The following is a 14,423-nucleotide window of genomic DNA, read 5'->3' on the forward strand; positions in this document are numbered from 1 at the left end:
GTCATGTCTAATACAAAACATTTTGCCTTGTTTTTTATTATTATTATTATTATTATTATTATTATTATTAAAGTCTGTATGCCAGTGTCACTTTCCCAGAACAAGACGAATTTTGTTTGTGTTAATATGTTTTCCATCCTTTTCAGCTCCAAATGCTGAGATGAGGTTAAGTATGACTTTCACTTTGATGTTGTAGTGAGAAGATGTGTAGTTATAGCTAGAGATTACATGTTTTGCATTGTCTAATCAGAGATTTAGTTCAAGGTCTTTTGGATATCATAGTAAATTCTCTTCACCGCTCACTGGACTTTCTTGGGTTGATGGAGACACATCTGCACTGTTTGACTCGCTGAATCTTCCGATGACGGAAGGCTGGCTGCAGTTCAGGGCAGTCCAGTTCAACTGTGAGCATGGTGAACTTCTGTGGCTGGCAAAAAGCACAGCTCTGGAAAGAGTCCTGGTCCTTGATATGACGTGGGATGTAAAAAGAGTTGCATTGGCCGTAGCAAAAACGATTGATCACAGTGCGGCTCAAACAGCCCTCCTCGCTCACAGTCTGCCGTAGGGACTGCGTCTTACACCAGTCATTTTTCAAGTACTTGCGCTCAGTCACCACTAATGCCTCCTGACTAGAGGCCAGAAGGTCCTGTTTGCTGCGAAGAGCCTGGCGTCTGGATGTGTTGCCATGAGTCTTGTAGAGTGAGGGAATGGAGCCTTGTGGTTGGTTTGTGTGTGAGCCTGTGGCTGTTAAGCAGAAGACCACAACCAATAGAACTCTACAGTTCATCTTTGGCAGAATTATTGGGAGTCCTTCTGTAAATCAAACGAGGGAAAAGAATGGATTGATATGCATTGACATAAGTACTTACACTACAAAATAATGAATAATGTATCTAATTGCCTCAAGTCTGAACACAAATGCAAATCTGCATCTTGCATGGTGCTCCCTGCAAGGAGCTCTGGGACAGAAATAATGGAAGCAATTGGCGAGCTTTGGCATTTGAAATTAGAATTCATTCAGATTGAAGCAAAAATAAATAAAGAAATACAAAACAATAAAGAAATACACAACAATTACATGCTTACATGTTTACATGCACCAAACTTACTGTAGCTTGTTTGACATGACCTGTGAAAAGCTTAAAGAGTTTGAGCCAGTCTGTAAAATGTTCATTACCATGTCATCTGGTTTTCTTATTAGACGTCATTGTATGATTGCAGTATATCAGTGAGAGATGAGCTGTGTGGATTTCAATTTCAATCAAATGATTCTTGCATTTGTATATTCAAATATATTGTAACTGACTACCTCTAGTGAATTACCAAATAAATTGAAAGTTCAGCTTCAGTTTCTCACTTAATTCAATACAAATGATGTACAGTTGATAAACACAGAATAGTAAAACACATGTTTTCCTTCTCCCAAATCCTCTTTACTACAGAAGCTAACAGTGCTAGGTGGAGCAGTCACCAGTTCAGTGAGAAATAATTAATCGGATCATTAACCCTTTTCTATACTCAAACTGCAGAGACTGAGATCTCAAACACACATACCGTAACTACTATCAACTTCTGAACAAAACTATTTTGCTATTTTCCATCTGCTTAATAGCCAACTGCGTATCTAAACAGTCATATATATGCTGCGTGAGTTGTCATTCTATAAGAGTAACATAAGTAGGCTTTAGCTGTCAAGCCAGTCAGTACTGAAATAGTAAATGAAAATAAATCAAATCAGAACATTAATCAGCTCAGAATTAAACGAGAATCTAAATAATAAATCTTAATCTTTTGTAAGTTGTAGTTTTTTTTTCAGGTAGTGTATGCAATATTATGAAGAGATACTGGAGGGTATTTTACCTGTGGAGAAAGTTGTTCAGGCCCCAAGGTGTTTTGGATGAAACTATTCCAGAAGAGGTCCAGAAGATTCTATGTTCATACTCTTGCAGTGTGACTCTCTGGTCCCATCAAGCTGCCTCCCCAGGTCTGGACTAGAGCGGGTGTGCTTTGACATCGCCATCTCCCTTTAGTATGTGGCTCCCCTCTAGTGGTTGCATGAAGTAACTCACACACACACACACACACACACAATGGAACTATCTGAAACACACACACACACACACACACACACACACACACACACACAGATAGGCACAGACACACAGACACACACACACACAGGCACCCACACACAAACATACATACACAGACACACTGATGATAAAGTATAGATTCTGCACTATATGCTGCTACCAAACTGATTTAATGTTTTTATTTGACCATATCTGAGAAGGGCTTGGGCTCGAAACATCATTATGTGGAGGTTAAAAAACATTAAATCAGTTTGGGAGCAGAATGTTGTATGGCGACATTTGTCTGACATATTTCTGTTCAGCACCTGGATTGGCATGGCTTGTAGACATTTACACACACACACACAGGTGTACACAAGCCTATGATACACATGACGTGTACTGTAACCACAGCATATTGTGCAGTGGGAATATGGACATGCATGTTTCACCAAACTTGCACCTGGGGCCTCATTTATAAAATGTTCTTACGCACAGATTTAATCTTAGACCGTGCATACGCTTGAATCCATGCCAACGCTCAGATTTCTAACAAAAAAAAATGTCTTTGAAAAGTGCTTATCTCCAACCTGACGTAAGATCATTTCCTTGTGGTAATGGTATGGTATTGCTGCCAAGTATTCTCAGGTCCAAATTCAATGAATTTGACTTAAAGACTGGACACAGCTTAATGTTTCATGGTTGACATGAAACTGCTAATGAGAACTATACCTTCCTAGGAAAGTAAAAAAAAAAAACGTGGGCCTAATAACTTACCTATTTCATAACACCTAAAACAACACGAAGGCCTAGAGGCCTAGAGGAATTGACATCTTTCATGTTCCCATCAGTGTAATATTGACCATAAAATGTCCATTTACGTCCGTAGATGAAACTATGCCATTTACGTTCATGATATTCCCAGCTACGCAACAGAAATATAATATTTGAATGTATATGGACAGATTTTTCTATATCATGTATAGCCTACATCACCAGGGACAGACCTCTGAAAGCAGGGTCTTGCATCTTTATACAGTGCCTATAGAAAGTCATCATACCCCTTTGAAATAGTTACTTTTTTTCCATTTAAAATAAAAAATAAAACTTTTTCCAGTTTTATTTACAAATTTAGCTGTACAACATCAAAATAATGAAAAAAGACAACAGTTCTGAAATTTAATACAAAATTGAAAACTAGAATAAAAGTCGTCATCATACCCCTGATTGAATATGATTGATACCCCTGAACTTTGTAAAGCTTCCTCTTGCTGTCATTACAGCCATCAATCTGTTTGGATATGTCTCTATTAGTTCTGCACACCTAGATAGGGGAATATTTTGCCCAATCTTCTCGCGTCGGGACTCTGTTCATCCTGTCGGGAATTGTGCGGATGGGTGGCGCCGCCTGTGGGCGGACTCTGGCTGGCCATGCTCAGCCGTGCTGCTCCGACGCGCGGTTCAGGGGTGGTGTGTGGGTTCGCCTGGGGGGGAGGCATTGGGGGGGGCATTGTGGGTGGGTGGATGTTGCGTGCGTGGTGGATGGGTGGATGTTTGCATGCGTGGTGGACGATGTGCGGGATGCCTCTTCGGGTTTAACTGGGTAACCTATTCCTACGCACCTGTCCCCACAAAAGAGGTGTGTAAAAGCGTTTTGTAAACCCTCTATAGTATAACCATTTATATCACCATTGATATACTTATTAATACTTAATATGACTTACAGTAATACTAACACACTCTATTTCTCTTCCCTTTCCCCTATACCTCACCTGTGAGGTAAACCATTACCAGCCATCAACCATCTCTGTGCCTGTCCCTCATCACACCTGAAGTCACATCCCTATGACTGCCCTACCATCGCCTGCTGTGGTTCCCTGCCCGAATCTTTGGCCCTCGGATCTCAGCGACCCATCACCTTCCGAAATAACTAATGGATTACTAATGGACAATTTATTCCCTACACTGGACTATTTGAACGTTCATTCTCATTGTAACTTTCAAACTACAAATGACTGTACTGTAACTGACCCAAGGCAGATGGGTTGGGCCCTTGAGTCGTGGGTCTGTCTGAGGTTTCTTCCTATATGTATCTCCAATTCTAGGGAGTTTTTCCTTGCCCCTGTTACTCATGGGCTCTCTTTGAATGTCTAACACTCTGTAAAGCGCCTTGAGACATGTGTAATGTATTGGCGCTCTATAAGCGACATTAAATTGAAAAATTGAAAAAAAAATTCCGATAATGACCGGCGTTCTATACATTATCCCTTACTTATTGTAATTACACTAGCATTAAACTAGCATAAAACAACTTTTCTTTCAATTTCATTCATTTGGACTTAGTCTCCTCCAGTTCTCATCTTTGTTGTCTCTTCTGTGAGCCACTTTTACGCTAACAAATTGCTGATTGCATGGAAGTAGCTTCACAACATAAAGTAATCACGAATGACACGAATGATTAAGATCATTGGGTAAACTAAACACATTTCCCCATTCCCACCAGGCCTTGTTCCTTGACAATTGACAATAAAAAAGGAAATTTATTAAGCTGCAGATATCGTTTTTACTTCTAACTCACATTGCATATTCTGGATGTAAACACAATACGAAAAAAAAAAAAAAAAAAAATCATAAACTAAGACTAATAGTTATAGGGCAAGAGAGTGGTATAAATACAGTAGATATCAATCAATCCCTTTCAAATAGGACGTATAGAGCAAGGAAAACAAATGATACCCGAGAACTGCTGACGTGAATTCATCTAAAACCTGAGTTGCTCCGAGGACAATGTAAAAATACCCTTAAAATGTAATTGACAATGTAAGTCCTTAGGAGAAAGAGTTTGCTAAATGAATGAATGTAAATCTACATTTAAAAAGAAGACTCATACTGACGGATCGTGGTGCTAAAAGATATAACTAAGAATGAAGTCAAAGAAAACACAACGATCACATATTAATCAAAAACATCTTTATTTTACATATAATTCTTTCATTTAGGCCCAAGCATATCCTGAGGCCTCACCCACTTGTCAAATTCCTCCTCTGTTAAATAGCCCAGCTTGATTGCTGTGGCTTTAAGAGTTGAGCCATCTTTGTGAGCAGTCTTAGCAATTTTGGCAGCTTTGTCGTAACCTGTGAAAAAAGTACATGCTAACATTAGTAGTGTATTGTCATTACAGGATATACAGGATATAAAAGGTTCAACCTTGAGTTTCTTAGCTTATAAACACTGTTTCTCTGTGATATGTGCACATACCGATGTGTGGATTAAGCGCAGTCACCAACATCAAGGATTCATTCATCAGCTTATTAATTCTCTCCGTATTTGGTGCAATGCCAACCACGCAGTTGTTTGTAAAAGAGACGGACGCATCTCCCAGCAGCCTTGCAGAGTTCAGCACATTTTTTATCTGGTTCGGGGGGGGGGGGTTAAGACAATTTAGTCAATAGCTGAGAAAAACATCATCTTATCATCATTTCCTTTATTTGAATGGTTGCCCAGCAACATCAAGACACAGCTACTGTAACTTTTGTGTAAGTTGTGGTAGCGCATTACTATAGAACGAAATGCGTTCGAAGTGTATGTTTATGTTGGATTTTAAAATGGCATTGAACACGATTCAGCCAAGAATAATCAAGGACTAGAATCAGGCATAATCTAGAGTGGGAGCAATAATGAGCCCATCTGAGAAATACAATCTACATACAGTCTACACACAATCTACTCCAACCCTGAATAATAATAAGATTCTTCACACTTACGATCATTGGTTTGAAGACATTCAGTTCAAAGTGTCCATTGCTGCCTCCAATAGTGACAGCCACATGATTTCCCATTATTTGAGCTGCCACCATAGTCATGGCCTCGCACTGAGTAGGATTCACTTTGCCTGAGAGAGAAGAAGCATAAATTGAACCTCATGACACAATGCTTTTTTCTAAAAAAGCTTTTTCAAGCTTCTGATTTCTGTGTTCATCATCTCTGTGCTAGTAACACTCACTCACTGATGTCACATTCACCTCAAAAGGAGCCACACCATCTTTATAACAAGACTGCTATTTTGTTGACTAGTTTTGCAGCTGTTCCATGGACAGGCCTATAATGAGTGCTGTCCATCTTTGGCTTAAGTAAAATGATTACGATTAAATGCTGCTTATAAAATACTGTTACCTTCACTTTTCACAAATGCAAGAGTAATAGTATCAGTTATTGTATAATTATCAGCTACAACAAACCAAAATATATAGGTCATTGTTATTGCTCCTGAAATTCCATATAGGTGCATCTCTATTTCAGACTTTCTTTTTAGCCATCCTTGACTTACCAGGCATGATGCTGCTGCCTGGCTCATTCTCTGGCAGGACAAGTTCGCCCAGACCAGAACGTGGACCTGATCCCAGGAAGCGGATGTCATTGGCAATCTTCATCATACTGACGGCAACAGTGTTTAGGGCTCCGCTTAATTCCACCAGGGCATCATGGGCAGCCAGTGCTTCAAATTTGTTCTCCGCAGTCACAAATGGCAGACCTGACCATTCAGAAATGAACCAAAACCTTCAGTTAGTTTACGTGTATCTTCATTTGCTATTTACATTCTGACATTATTGTGTTGCATGCACAGCCTGTAGAAGGAATCACTGCCAACACACAATTTCTGTAGTTGTCAATGAGACTTCTGCATCTGCAGTTTCTGTATCCCAGAGATCATTCAAATCGAGATTTTCTTTTTCGAGTCATTCTTTAGTTGTGTGTTCTGTGTCACTATCCCATAATATTTCTTTATGCTCTGCACTGATACCATCCTTCTGTGCAGTCTAGAGTCAATGTTCCTCTTACAACCACCAAGGAGGTTAACTATCCCATGGACCTTAAAACCTCTTCACAATACTTGGAACTGAAGTCACAGGTACATCAAATTACTTGAATGTGGTTTTCAATCAAGCTTTTATCTGTGACTTGCATGTCTATAACTATCTTTCTGATTTCCACTGAAAACTCTCTCCCCATGTTCCGTGTTCATTAATACAAAACGGCAGAGTGACTATTTTTTTTCTATTAAAATAGGGTGAATGACTGAATGTGAGATTGAATACATCTGTGATACTGATTGAGGTGAAAGTTTGTTGGAATCATCACTATAATACAATGACTTAGAATCTCTTTGGGGATACCGACAAATCTGTCCAGGCCATTTTACAATATATCTTAACAAAATAAACAAATTCTCTCTCTCTCTCTCTCTCTCTCTCAATTCATAGAGCTTTATTGGCATGACTAAGTGTTGCCAAAGCAGTAATTACATCAAATAATTAGACATTAATTATAACAACAATTGACATGGACTATGGAGAATAATAATAATAAAATAATAGAACATTAGGACACTTTCACTTATACACACACACACACACAAAAAAAAAAAATAATAATAATAATAAAAACTTAGTGGCTTGCCCAGTGGCTGTCTCTTGCTTTATGGCATTCTGTCACATATCGTGCCGCTAGTGTTTGTAATGTCGGGTATTCTCCTAATATGTATTTAATTTTGATGTCATTATTTAAATTTCTAAAATGTGGGATTAGTTTTTCAAATTTTGGGAAATATTTTGATCTAATCTTTTCTAATTGTTTACAATATAAAAGAAAATGTTTTTCATTTTCAATTTCTTGTGTGCAGCATGTGCATACTCTCTCCTCTTTTGGTTGCCATGTTTGTTTGTGGCGGCCTCTTTCTATGGCTAGTGTGTGGTCACTGAAGTCCCTTTCCCACATAACTTCTAGAAGTTACCCGGAGATATTTACCCGGGTAGAGGCACGACACGGACGTTTCCCACATGAGTCTAATGTCCGAGTGAGATACGGGTAATTGTGTTCACACTAGACCCGAGTAGGAGCCGCGAGGGGTGGGGCAATGTCAACACTTGCAGGGCGAAGGAGATGACGCTAAATAAATGCGTTGTTGTGCTGTGTTGCCTGGATGATGCGAACTTACATCAGATCCAAAACATCATGAAACAACAGAAGTAGTTAGCTCGCTAGTCAGCGGGAGCTAGCATAGAGGAAAAAATAGCTAACGCCAGGACCACAGTAGCCTAAACAAAGCTCTACTTCAACCCTCTCTGGTATAAACATCCAACACAACAAATGAATAGAAAATAATGACACACCTGGAAAATATATAAACAGCACACAGAGGTCTGAGGCTCCTTCCCAACTCCTACAAAAAGCAACAATGCTAAATAACAGTGACGTTAACTATTAGCTGTTTTTGCTAACCACTGTAATAAACAGCTAGCAGTCAGTAACAGTTGCTAGTTGCAAGCTAATCGACAACACTTCAAGCTATTCACGTTTGCAAGGATAATCCTGCCTGTCCCGCAACAAGCCACAACAACGTGATTGCAGTTTAAAATTTTATTGTACGTACACAACAAAATGTCACTGTTTTCTGTACTCCGGTGTTCTCGTCTGTGTTCATACTCGTAGGGCAATGTTTAACGTTACCATGGCAATTTGTACTTTCTGCCTCGTGCTGCAAGCAGGCTGCAAGGGCGCATTTCTATACGTCATCGGTACGCCCCCCATCTCTACCCAGAACTGCGCCGGCTGCGTTCCCACCTAAGCGCACCCGGGTAACATCTAGAAGTAGTACTAGGGGGCTAGTAGGGTGATTTCCGGGTAAGAAAATACCCGAGTTTTGCGTTCCCACATACAGCCACCCGTTTGATATCCGTTTGACATCCGGATGTCTCGCTCATGTGGGAAAGGGACTTGAGTCTGTACCCAGTGACTGGTTTTCGGATCTGTGGGTCTTTCATAATGTATAAATATTCTATTTTATAATATCTTTCTAATGATTGGTATATTTCCATTTTACTTTGAGTTTTAATTGTGTTTTTCCAATGATGTATGTACTTTTCTTTTTGTTGTGTCATGATTTTCTTGTGGTTTATTGTATTGATATTTGAATTGGTGTTAGAATTTAAATGTATTATTAATTGGCTGAGGGCACTCTTTGTAATATTCTGCTCTTGACACCAAAGGGCTTGATATTTTTAAGAATTTGGGTCACTGGACTTGAGGTGATTATAAAATGTAATTGCTCTTTTTTGAATTTTTATTATTAATGGAAATTGTCCTAATTCAGCTCTAGATCCATTATTTGGTGTTAATCGATGTACTCTCTCTCTCCTGCTTACCTGTGAGAGCAGATACTTTTTCGGCAACCTTCTCAGCAAAACCAATACGTGTGTTTAGGCCAGTGCCCACTGCGGTTCCTCCAGCTGCCAACTCATACACTCTAGGCATGGCTGCCTTGACCCGCTGTATGCTGTACTTCACTTGTTGAACATAACCACCAAACTCCTGTATGACAGACAAGCACATCTCAGATCAGCACCAGTGGTCTGATGGGATACCTAGGAAACCAAATGAATCAATTGAATTCAAATTAAAATCATCCATCCTCATTTTGACACTACATTGACTTGTAATGCGGAATCTCTGACATTACCGATGCATGGCCACTACAACTGCACTATGCAGCACTGTTGACATGGAAAGGCGCATGACCCTTTTCATTGGTTTTAGACAAATTGGGTACCAACTTAGCTCTAAACGAGAATACAGTACATTGAAAATTGAGGAAAGGGGATTCCTACTTAATGTTACTTTTTATATAAATGTCTTTTATTGATTGCTTGATTGATGCCATAATTATTTGCAAACTCCTAGTAACCTTAGTTTGCATGGTTTGAAATAGTGAAATACTGTCTTAAATTAAATCAATGAAGTCACATGGCTGACAGCAAAAAGAAATCGTTCCACATAATAGTTACTCATTGAAGACATACTCTTCCCAATTAACTCCAATTACACCAGATCCTTTCCTTAAAAAAGGCATATCCCTCTGTTCAAACTACTGGCCTACAGACTACATTTGCATCATTCTCTAGCAAAAAAACATTCACAAATTCATATTTTGTGAGCTACATTTACTGATGTATCCTCCCTATTTCAAATTGATACCCCTTAGTAAACTGCAGAAATCTTATGAACTTAAATCCCCAAATCTCAAATACTTCAGTTTAAACTAGGGGTGTAAAGGTACACGTTTTTTGACTGAACCATTTAGGTATAGGAAGCTAGTTTCAATACAGATGTGTACTGAATGTACTTATTCAGATGTGTACTGAATGTTGCTTAAACAGCAATCAGCAGGAGGCTTTTTTCATGCAGACCATTTTCTCACACAAAAAATTTTCAATTTTTCAAAATACTATTCCTGCTTATATGTTGAGTATCAGGAATATTGTCAGTGAGTGTTAGCAGCATTTACAGGTTACTGTGCCGAAAATTAACCAAACCGTGACTTAAATACCAAGGTACGTACCAAGTTGTGATGTGCATTGTTAAACCCCTAGTTTAAAACACACCGTATCCTTTACACTCCATAATATTATAATATTAACAAGGACCCATAGCATGAGCATGACTGTGCAACCACATTACTGGACACTTTTGCTTGAGTTGGATTAATCATTAAAATTTCCCAAGAGGAGTGCAATCCCTTCTCTTTTTTCAAAGTTATCTGACTGTGTAACCCCTAAGATACCCTCCCAACTCACAATTTTAAAATAAATATCAATTGAGGGTGGTTGTGCATAGTCTTCAAACATGGTTCCCACTAAATTAAATTAGATTTTCCTGACTTACACTGACTAAAAAATGTTGACCAGAAATACAGAGCCAGTATTACTGGAAGCATGTAATTAAAAATTGATAAATGGCAACTAAATGTTGGAAATTAAACAAACAAAATTCCCTGACTTTCCATGTCTGGCATAGACATTCTAAAATTCCATGATATTTGATATTGATATTTCAGAAAGTCCATGACCTGTGGGAACCCTGTTGAAATACACTGTTAAATAAACAATAAAGGGTTTTATGAAACTGTGTCAAGACAAAAAGCAGACATGGGTGTATGAGATTCTGTACCTGTCCAAGGGAGAGAGGAACAGCATCCTGTGTGTGTGTGCGTCCAATCTTTATTATATCTTTGAACTCTACAGCTTTGGCAGCCAGGGCGTCATGAAGCGTTTGAAGCCCAGGAAGGACAATCTCATGGACCTCTCTGGCTGCAGCAATGTGCATGGCCGTTGGAAACGTATCATTGGAGCTCTGGAAATCAAAAAAAAAAACATTCTCCACTAAATATTTCACCTTCCTTTGAACACTTGATTTTTGTGATTAACTTAGAGATAGTACTTATCAGTTGAAAACATACCTGACTTTTGTTGACATGATCATTGGGGTGGACAGGATCCTTACTGCCCAGCTTTCCTCCAAGGATCTCAATGGCTCTGTTGCTAATCACCTCATTGACGTTCATGTTAGTCTGAGTGCCTGATCCTGTCTGCCACACCACTAGAGGAAAGTGGTCATCCAGTTTTCCAGCAGTTACCTAAACAGCGCAAAGTCATATATTGAGGGAAAACATCATACCGTATCAAGTATCAAGTGACCAACATTGCTGCTCCCCTTCCCCATCATTTAGCCAAGATTATGTCTGACTACACCTACAGGTCTTTTCCACCGACAGAGAACGAGCTCTGTTCCTGTTCGCAAACCAACATTTGAACTGGTCAGAGCATTTCAACCAAGCAAAAATCAGTTCGGGACATGGCACTTTGGTTCAGCGCTTGAACCAGAAAATAGTTGTTTTTTCCCCTGCGAACCACAGTGGCCGTGTCACTTTACTGTTCAATGGGGAGAAGCCATGGGTTTTCCCTCCTTATCAACTGTAGCATTTTACACTGCTAATTTCTGCCATTTTCACAGGCCAACGGTCACATCATTGTCCCGTTAAAGGTATACTATGCAACATTTTTCAGTTAATCAATTCGTTCCATACTGTTATATATGATTAAAGGTATACTATGCAACGTTTTTCAGTTAATCAATTCGTTCCATACTGTTATATATGATTAAATGGGTCATTACCAGTCGAACGGTGTCTTTTTTGGCCGCTCTAGTGGTCTGTAGCGGTAAAACCACACTTGCAACTTCAGGAGACACCGGGCACGCACCCATGCTCTACTCCAGGAAGTGTCATGTAAAGTGTCATGAAAAGGCACGGCAGACTGACCGATTGAGGAGTTTTGTCAAATATACACGCTAAAGCTGTAGGGGAAGCTCTGCAGAGAAATATGCAAGCATAAAACGAGCGAAAATGAAAAGTGAAAGCGAAACCGGCGACGAAATCGCCAATCCTGCATAGTATACCTTTAAATGAGTCATAACCGGTCGAACGGTGTTTTTTTTGGCCGCTCTAGTGGTCTGTAGCGGTAAAACCACACTTGCAACTTCAGGAGACACCGGGCACGCACCCATGCTCTACTCCAGGAAGTGTCATGTAAAGTCTCATGAAAAGGCACTTCAGACTGCCCGATTGAGGAGTTTTGTCAAATATACACGCTAAAGCTGGTAGGGGAAGCTTTGCAGAGAAATATGCAAGCATAAAACGAGCGAAAATAAAAAGTGAAAGCGAAACCGGCGATGAAATCGCCAATCCTGCATAGTTTACCTTTAATGCATCTTTTGTTGCACAACCTTGGTTCAGTTCAAAACTGGTGGAAATGCGGGCTGGTTCACGATAGCACCACAGTTCAAAGAATTCCGAACAGAACCCATTCAAGAACGGGTTTGCTGTCGGTGGAAAAACGCCTAGTGTCAAATTCAGCTAATTCTGCCTTTTAGTCCTCTTGCTGTCTGTTCTATGTCTGTAGCTTTCAAATAATACTCCAGTGTTCATATACAGCCTCTGCTCTGCTCTGAAAAACAAACAAGGTGGCTTGGACAAAGCCATTGCAATCAAACTGTTTCATGAGCTCAAGAGAGATGGTTGTAATCTGCATGGTTGTTGTTGAGCTCAAAAAGCTGAACAACCCTTCATTTGAACGGTACATTGCCCCTTTAAGAACGTCATGTAACTTATCTCTCAGTACCTCATCAGCAGCTTTGACAATTGCCTCAGCAATCTTTGGATCCAAACCATAGTCTGTGTTAACCTCTGCAGCAGCTCTCTTCAGAATCCCAAATGCTCTGATAACCGGAATCTGGAAATTAAATAGATTGTACATACTTTATTGCACCACTTATTGTAGCCCTGTACACTTTTCAGAAAAACAATGTATGACTCATCAAGGGACATTTTCAATGACTTACAGGCATTCTCTCAGTCACACCACCGATTTTGAAATTCATGGTGGATCTGACAGTCTGAGCTCCATAGTACTTGTCACTTGGTACCTTCAGCTCCCCGAACGTGTCACGTTCGAGTCTGAAGGATTCTGAACTTGCCTGGGCAAAATAAATGGTGATTTTCAGACATTTGCACATATACTGTACAGTAGGCCTAGGGTCTTTTGGAGACTCAGAATGCAGGCTATAAATAGTAGAACTAGCAGTACCGTTACATCAAGCTTAAAGCTAGCTAGCTAGCCTTTTCCAGATTCATGACAGCGTATTCTTTACGTTAGCAACTTAACCAGGAGTCTGATTTGACCTTGCCCAACAACTGTTGAGGTAGTCCAACTGGCTTTTACGTTTCGCTAAACGATTATTTTCAATTCTATTCCACACATCTAACATCTAAGTTACTCAAACACTGCCGCAGTCATTTGGCGTTATGGCTTGTAAACTAAGATAGATCTACTCAGCTACTTGCTAATATAGACTGCTATTAGACTGCCTTGTTAGCTAGGTTAGCGATTGCTTAGAAAAGGTCATTAGACAATCTCATACAGTAACGTTAACGATATTTGTCAACGAATTAAAAACTCATACCATTCGTGAATAAATATGTATCACTCCAACCGCTGGGGCGCCGTGAATGACACCAACGCCACTCTGCAGACGCAGGAGGTTGTTAAATCGCTGGAGGTTCCTCACAGACCGATACATGGCGCTGGCTCAGCAAACACACATCCAGTGCTGGAAGGGCGGAACCAAAGAACACCAACAGCATGGCTCTGTGAGGGGGTGGGAATGTATAGTATCAGGTTCTTCCGCGGCTGCATGTGACGGGGTAGAAGATCAAGGTAACACCAATTCATGACAGCTGGAAGCATAGAAGCAAGGGCCATGACCATAGACTGTAAAAAATAGGCCATGTCAAACAGCAACCAGCTTGCAACCGGCAATGTTTAAGACTCCTGGTAGAACAAGGTAGTGTGGTCCATTTCATGAGGACAAATGGTTATTATTATTATTATTATTATTATTATTATTATTATTATTATTTAAATACATTTCATTATTATAGTCAAACAACTCACACATATA

General features: G+C 39.7%; 2 protein-coding genes across 2 annotated transcripts; both read right to left on the minus strand.

The window, feature by feature from the left end:
- Window positions 1-292: 292 nt before the first annotated feature.
- On the minus strand, window positions 293-1,972 carry grem2b (gremlin 2, DAN family BMP antagonist b). Its single transcript, XM_062526730.1, has 2 exons — window positions 1,861-1,972; window positions 293-813 (listed from the first exon to the last, which is right to left on the minus strand). The coding sequence occupies exon 2, from the start codon at window positions 785-787 to the stop codon at window positions 293-295; it is 495 nt and encodes a 164-aa protein (XP_062382714.1). The 5' UTR covers window positions 788-813; window positions 1,861-1,972.
- Window positions 1,973-5,020: 3,048 nt separating this feature from the next.
- fh (fumarate hydratase) lies at window positions 5,021-14,084 on the minus strand. The gene is made up of 10 exons (XM_062525674.1): window positions 13,926-14,084; window positions 13,305-13,439; window positions 13,085-13,195; window positions 11,365-11,541; window positions 11,076-11,258; window positions 9,275-9,440; window positions 6,400-6,603; window positions 5,837-5,964; window positions 5,331-5,484; window positions 5,021-5,206 (listed from the first exon to the last, which is right to left on the minus strand). Exons 1-10 carry the CDS (start codon window positions 14,040-14,042, stop codon window positions 5,064-5,066), a joined length of 1,518 nt encoding a protein of 505 aa, XP_062381658.1. The 5' UTR covers window positions 14,043-14,084; the 3' UTR covers window positions 5,021-5,063.
- Window positions 14,085-14,423: the final 339 nt, after the last annotated feature.

This window comes from Sardina pilchardus, chromosome 22, assembly GCF_963854185.1.
Source record: "Sardina pilchardus chromosome 22, fSarPil1.1, whole genome shotgun sequence".
NCBI classification, from domain to species: domain Eukaryota; kingdom Metazoa; phylum Chordata; class Actinopteri; order Clupeiformes; family Clupeidae; genus Sardina; species Sardina pilchardus.

Coding starts and splice junctions, on each gene's coding strand:
- grem2b (XM_062526730.1), bottom strand. CDS start 787: ATGAACTGTAGAGTTCTATTGGTTGTGGTCTTCTGCTTAACAGCCACA.
- fh (XM_062525674.1), bottom strand. CDS start 14,042: ATGTATCGGTCTGTGAGGAACCTCCAGCGATTTAACAACCTCCTGCGT. Junction 13,440..13,925: donor TACATATTTATTCACGAATG/GTATGAGTTTTT, acceptor TATTTTGCCCAG/GCAAGTTCAGAATCCTTCAG. Junction 13,196..13,304: donor GTGTGACTGAGAGAATGCCT/GTAAGTCATTGA, acceptor TTTAATTTCCAG/ATTCCGGTTATCAGAGCATT.